Raw genomic sequence first — 7,403 nt, forward strand, 5'->3', positions numbered from 1 at the left:
GTAGATATTATATGGTAAAAAGACCACAGTCAACCTGCAGAGCAAATCAAGTCCAAACTCCAATTTAACTTGACTATTATAACAGATTTTTCTCTTTTGTAAGACCTACCTGTGTACAAACTTGTTTCGGGCTAAACTGTTATAAGCAGCTTCCTCAAATAGAAAAAGAGTCTCAGGAACAAGAGAAGCAGAAGAGAGGAGAATGGTGAAACCATTTCTAGACGTTGAATCTTTCAACTTCTACCTGTGATAGATGCAGTTAGAAACATGTTGCTCATACTCAGAGAAAAAAAAATATCTAGCAAAAATAAGTAACACTACTTCAAGAGAAAAAGAACCATTTGCGGGTACTTTTGATTTTGCTGTTTGTAACATTTTTTGGATTTGGAAATGAATGAGTATTAGCACTTTCTTAATTTTAACTGAAGCATTATACAGAAAAGTTAGATATTAACTAATTTTATGTGATTATTTTAAAGAAGGTACAGTAAGATTCCTGGGGGGTACATTTTTATAGACTTCACTAAAATCATTTGTATTGTTTATAAGTCAGATTGTTAAATAAAATGTCGGAAGCCAACATTAATGTCACTTAAAGATGCTCTGGTGAAGACTTAAAAACAAATCCTATTTTAAATTCTTGAAGCCTGATAAAGGTCTAACTCTTGCTAGTTAAGAAAATATCCTATTTATTTAAAATTTCCTAAAAGGTAATCTCTCCTACATTCATGATGAGATACAGGGTGATTGCAGTCAAAAGACGTAGTCATCACCATAAGAAAAAGTCCTGCAAGAAGGCATTTGTTGCCCCTTTACTCCTTAGAGAAGTGCTCTTATGACTGTCAGGAGAACAGGTAAGATTCCAGGGGATGTAGAGAAGAGGAGATCAAAGTGTTTGTGTTTACTTTTTAAGTTCTCATAGTATCTGCTGTTTAATACACACACACACACACACACACACACACACACACACACACACACACACACACGATTCATGCTGAAAATTGGAATTCACCCATTTCTCTCTTTTTCCTGTCTAAGCTGCAGATTGGGCACATTTCGTTGACTGCATCCATCCCTGCCCCCACGCATTAGCACATGCACACGTATACCTAGCCAGTGGAAAAGAAAAAAGAGTTACTCACATTTCATCCATTCTACAAAGATTTCCAGGCTGCAATGGGAGGGCTTTGCCTCTCCTCGAAGGATGAATAAATAGGTAGCTTTGCTGACAACCTGCTCACTGTCAAACTGAAGCGCAAAGGAGACCAAGGTCTGGCTCTGCCCCTGGTACTCATGAGACCCAGTCCTGGCAAAATGGAAAGGATAGCTATCTGTCTGATGGTCATCTTCTTGGGGGCAGTGGCCCATAAATCAAGTTCCCAGGGACAAGACCGCTTCATGGTTAGGATGAGGCAACTTGTAGACATTGTTGATCAGCTGAAAAATTATGTGAATGACTTGGTAAGAGCATACTTGTTATAACAAGACTTAAGTAGTTTTCAACTAATATAAAAAGAGACTTTTGACTTAGAAAATAATAACTCAGAACCACTTTTCTTCTGCTTTAGGATCCTGCATTTTTGCCAGCTCCAGAAGATGTAAAGGTAAGACCTCCTGAACTGATTTCTGAGAGTATATTGATGCGTTTTAAAATCTACTCAGACATTAGAATGATTATTTTGGGATATACTGTACTTAATTTCCATAAATTTGGAGTTTAATAATTAGTAAAATATTTATTTCTATTTTGGTGAAATGTTCATAGATTTACCAAAAACTAGCCCATCAAATGCTATATTATATTCCTTATAAAATATATGTATACCTTCAAGTATCTTTAAGACTTCTCGTAGGTAACACTGTTAAGACAGAATAGCAAAACTAGAACAGAAGTCTACACTATGGTTAGCTTGGTGCAATGAAAAGCTAGCTATATTTTAAGAGCCAGTAGGTCAGGAAAGTGCTTGGGCCTTCTTTGCAAGCTTATTTAAGAAATATAGATACATACCATCAGAAGCAGAGCTAAACAAGAAATAGTGTGGAGAAATGATTTGAAATAGAAATTAAAGCCTTCTTTTAGAGTATAATTCTCATGTACCTTGTCCTCAGTAAGTCTTGTCTTTGGCCTTCGGTGAGGTCTTTTGAAAGGACCATTTTCAATAACTTGTTCCATGTCTGGAGCCATTTAAATTCAAGTTCCAGGGAAAAAAGTTCAGCCATGTAGTTCAAGAGCAGTGTCTGCTGATCTTTTGCCCCAGTAGCTTCAATCTGGTCTGCTGGTTTGGACTCTGAGAGGATAAATGCATTTGGGGAAATGTTTTCATTGTCATAGACCTTTAATTGCATAAATTAGGATAACTTTGAAAGTGTTACCAGTAATTAAGACACTACAAAGGGGGGAGAGTTACACAGATACATTGCAAAGAAAACAATTATGGTAAATGACTGTGTAAAAGTTTAGAAAGTGAATGAGTCACAACTATTGCTTTTTCTAAAATTCACTCTCTAGCTCTAAACCTAACCACTCTCATGTTTACTAGATTCTTTTCTAATAAGCAGCATTTAAAATGAAAGTAGCACATTCAACTTATTGGAAAGCCTTCTCTAATAAGTGAGAATATTTCTTAATTTGTGCATCTGTCAAAACACACATTTTCTAGATCTAATGAACCAACTTTATCTGCAGTAGTTGCAGAGTTTCCTACCTGCAGACTACAACTGACAAAATAAGAAATAGAAAATATCCCATCTTCTAATTTAATTTGGACCCATAGGTACAGTACTTTCCTCATATGCTTTATTAATGAACAGTTTTTTTAAGTTTAAATTTTCCGATAGCAACTTTTAATACTTGTTATTATTACCAACATGTTAATCATATAAATTAATGAGATTCACTGCAATGTTTCTACAAATGCAAACATTGTGCATAGATCACACCTAGCCTGCTTTTCCATACCCCTACCTTTCTACACATTTCCATCTTCTGGCAATCCCTCACTGGAAGACATTTTTTATCTTACATCATCATGAGAGGGCTTGGTCCCAGAGATACTGAACCTGTTTGGTAACTGATCAAGCAGTACCGTGTATGGTACAAGTGAGCAGTTCTGTAACTGAGATCTTTAAGTACATAGACAGGCACACTCAGGAAGAAAACAGGCAAGGCTGCATTGGTATTATATCAAGGTAATTAGAGCAAGAATCAAAACAGGATCTGTAAAAGACTTTAAAAGTTAATGAAAAATAAAACCATTTAAATGGTGCATTTATATAGTGATTATCTAAGATTCCTAACTGGCCTCTCTGTCTCTGTCTCTGTCTGTCTCTGTCTCTGTCTCTGTCTCTGTCTATCTCTGTCTCTGTCTGTTTCTGTCTCTCTCTCTCTTCCCTCACTTCTTTTTCCCTCTCCTCTCTCTCCTTCTCCCTCTCCCGCTTCCTCTCTCCTCCTCTTTCTTCTAACCCTATAATTAATGGCTCTCAAGTGGTGGTGAATTTGCACACCAAAGAACAAGGCTGGAGAAATTTTTGGCTGGCCCAGTTGGGGATGGAGGTGAGGGTGCTACTGGCATCTGGTAGTGGGACAGGGATGCTGCTAGATGTTCTAGTGTGCATAACACAGATCTGACAGCAAAAAACAAGTCTAGTTCAATATATCAATAGTTTGCTGTCACTAAGGCAGAGTGAAGGAAAGCTCTCGGCACACAGAGGGACTTGGGCCATTGCAAACTTCTGAGCACTGGTTCCTGAGGCTACTGTCCTCCACATGTCCTTCAGGAAGTTAGCAGGGACAGCTCCATCATTGCTTTTTCTTTCTGAGGCTGCCTTTGATGTGCATCGAGCCCAAACCTCTCAGTTACCTGCTCTGTACCACACAATGCTAGGGGTGTCTCTGCAGTTTACAAGGGTAAAGCAAACAACCTTTTATTCATGCGAATGTGGGAGGGCAGCACCAGAAACTAACTTCCTCTTCTAGTCTTAGGGGCTCTTGGAAAGGCCTTCTCCAGTGTAAAAGTTTTGGCCACTAGTCTTGACTATCGCTGGCAATTTTGCCTCACAGGAGTTTGTTCCATGTGACTCCTCTGCTTCTTTGGAACCTAATTTTCTTTCAACGCACAAATGAAAATGTTAACTCAGCATAATGGGCCTCTGTGAGAAATGCTGGTTTCTCAGATCATCACGGATGAAGCAGTTAGTGTTTTCAGTTTCAGCTGGAAAATTTACCTCTTTAAATATGAATATTATTTTTTTCCAGTAAGTTAAGCCGGTTGTGGTGAAAAAGAAGAGAAAAGAAAAAAACTTTAACAAACATGAACATGTGGTTTTCAAGGAAAAAAAAGTGCTAAAATTAACATTTATAAATAGTTTCTATTAAATAAGCAATTTGGCAAACATGGAAAGGCAGTACCTTGCCCTTATGAAAGGAAGCTGCCTTGATAGAAGGAAAACCAGACCAACTGGCTCTCGGCTTGTGGCTGTATATGCAAAGTGAATCTGATGGGTTTGGGTCTTAAAGATGTGTTATTAATCAACATTCACATTGGGTTATCATATGGGTTGGAAAATGCAAAACAGGCTAGATGCTATTTTCAGCTGATTGCTATGAGAAGATTCAGGCAACACTGTTATGTGTATGACTGCCGTTGCAAGGACTGGGAGGGACGGAGGGTTTTGGGCCATAACCTAGTGGCTTCCGTGCATGCTAGTGAAGTGAAGACGTAGCAGTTCCAGGGAGAAAGAGCATCACATGCACATTAACTGAAAGAAAAAAAAGAACGAGTATAAGTAACCCAGATACAAGCTCTTAGATCAGCATTAAAATGTCTTCAATAAGTAGGTAGAAATTGTGCTTTTCCAATAAATTCCACCTCCTCTTCAGTTCAGTTGCTGAGAGCCTTGGCTAACTTACTGGTCACTGGTCATTTAGACTCTCCTCCATTCTCTGAGATGCTATTCTTACTTTCTAGGGAAAAGCCTTCCCTCCCACTGGTCAAAGCAAGGCTCAAAGTCTATTCCTTGACAGCTTGATTCATACAGAGTCCTACTTGCTTTTTTCATGCAGAAAACATGAATATAATTTTAGAAAACTCACTCATGGCCTATGGTGTGTGGAATCTTCGAGTATGCCATCAGAGACAGGTGCCCACTTCCTCTCCCCAGTGAGGGGCTGTAACTCCCTTATCTCTTCTGTTGACTCCACAAATAGACATTGCATATTTCCTGGCAAAAAGACACTATGTGAAGTGCTGTATAGAATACCTTGTTGCTTAAAATACATCACGGATAGACACATCTATGTTCATACAGACAGAAATTGCAAATTAAAGAAAATTTAGTCAGACCCTAACTTACCCAAAGCTATAACCACTTACAGTGTAAGTTCAGTGATCTCATCATTCAGTAACTGTGTTCTTTTAAAAATTTTTGTTTTACTGGTATGTTCGTGAAACATAATAATTACATTTGTTTTTTTATTTATGTATTTAGTACAGAGTCTCACTTAGTGATCCTTCTGTTTTCAGCTTCCCCAGTGTTGGAATTATAGGCATATGCCACCACGCCCAAACTCATTAGCCGGCTCAGAGTGCCCCAGGGGTGGGGCTGGTGTGGCATGCCAGACTAGGGATCAAACCCTGGTCTCTGTGCTTGCCAAAGCACACACTTAGTTCACTGAGCTATCTCACTGGATATATATATATATATATATATATATATATATATATATATATATTACTCATATATATATTACTCATATATATATATATATATATATATATATATATGATTTCTCAAATAAGGTAATCCATGTAATATTCAACTTTATGGTCATTTAACATTTAATTATTTAATTTATTTAACATTTAACATTAATTTATTTAACATTATTTAATTCATTCACGTTCCCACTTTAATTCATCCTTCTTTATTGTTTAATTTATACCCCGCAAAGAATGAAACATAGAAATTCCATTGGACCCAGTATTACCGCTCCTGGATATTTTCCCTGAAAGAGTTGAAGTCCTGGTACTGTGGTGATTCTTGCACAGCCATATTTGTAGCACTGCAACTCACAGTAGCTAACCTATGGAAACAGCCTAGATGACCATCACCAGATGAATAGATAAAGTGACTGTGTTCCTTTTCGGGGCAGGGGACTGGGAATCAAATTTAGTACCTTGCAGCTGCCAGGCAAGCGCTATCCCAAGTGACTATGTTCTTGAATCAAACCAGCTCTCCCTTACAAAACACAAAGGTCTCAGACATCAAAACGGCTCTCCATAGAAGATTAAGAGTGAAGCACTGTGAAAATTAACACTCCCTTCCCTCACCTCTGAAGTGAGAAAAACAAATGTCCCTCGTCCCTGAGATGAGGGCAAATTTTCTTTTTTTTAAAATTTAATTTTATTTTTTCCCATAATTTTATTGAGAAACAAATAGCAATGAGACAGTTTCAAATCAAATTGGTAGGACAGTTTCAATAATTAACACATTACATACATTCTTCCTAGTGGTTAATTGCTGTACAAGATGCAGACATGATATCCTATTTACAAATACCATTAGAACAAATCACTCTATTCATTAAGAGAATGTAACTATATATCTATCCTAACCACTTTGAATACACAGATACAAAATGGACATTCATCTGTATCCCCTTTTTTGGGTTAAGTTCCGTTATTTGAATATTATAGGTGTGTAAACTCAGCAAAATATTCTAAGAGTTCAGTAGCCCGTAATAGTATTGGGTCTTCCGCTTGACTGGCAATGTCAGAAATTGTTGACCTGTGTCCCCTACAGCTCAACATAACACCAGGGCAAATTTTCATAGAGGCACCTCCACTTATTTCTTCTTTGTTTGTTTGTTTGTTTCTGTGGTTCTGGGAATGGAACTCAGGATCTCGTGCCTGCCAGGCAGGCGCTGTTCCACTGAGCTACGTCCCTGGCCTGTCCATTTCTTTTGACCAAAGATCAAATGGAGGTGAAAGCAAACCTCACTCTTCTGTTGAAATAAATGTGATCCAAGACACTTAATAGAGATAGGCAGCAATTGGGAAGGTCATTTAACTTTCTGAATAACTTTTGATAACAGGTACACAACTTCTTTCTCTTTCAGGAGCACTGTGAGCGCTCAGCTTTTGCATGTTTTCAGGAGGCTCAACTCAAGTCAGCAAAGACAGGAGGCAATGAGAAGACTATCAACTTGTTAATTAAACAGCTGAAGAGGAAACTACCTCTCTCAAACACAGAGAAAAGAAAGAAACACAGACGAGTAAGATTGTCATTCGTCACGTATTTTATTTGCATTAACTATAGTGTAACGTAGCTATTATAATATAACATATTGTAACAGTTCTCTGTCTGTCTCTGTCTCTGTCTCTCTGTCTCTCTGTCTCTCT

General features: G+C 37.8%; 1 protein-coding gene across 1 annotated transcript in view; it reads left to right on the forward strand.

Annotated features, from left to right (window-relative positions):
- The first annotated feature begins 1,296 nt into the window (after positions 1–1,296).
- The window catches only part of Il21 (interleukin 21), an 8,340-nt gene continuing 2,233 nt past the window's right edge, over positions 1,297–7,403 (forward strand). The window contains exons 1-3 of the mRNA XM_004646154.1: positions 1,297–1,464; positions 1,572–1,607; positions 7,121–7,276. Of these exons, the coding sequence (XP_004646211.1) occupies positions 1,297–1,464; positions 1,572–1,607; positions 7,121–7,276 (360 nt within the window). The remainder of the gene's footprint in view (positions 1,465–1,571; positions 1,608–7,120; positions 7,277–7,403) is intronic.

The sequence above is a fragment of the Octodon degus genome, unplaced genomic scaffold, assembly GCF_000260255.1.
Source record: "Octodon degus isolate 3935 unplaced genomic scaffold, OctDeg1.0 scaffold00256, whole genome shotgun sequence".
Lineage (NCBI taxonomy): Eukaryota > Metazoa > Chordata > Mammalia > Rodentia > Octodontidae > Octodon > Octodon degus.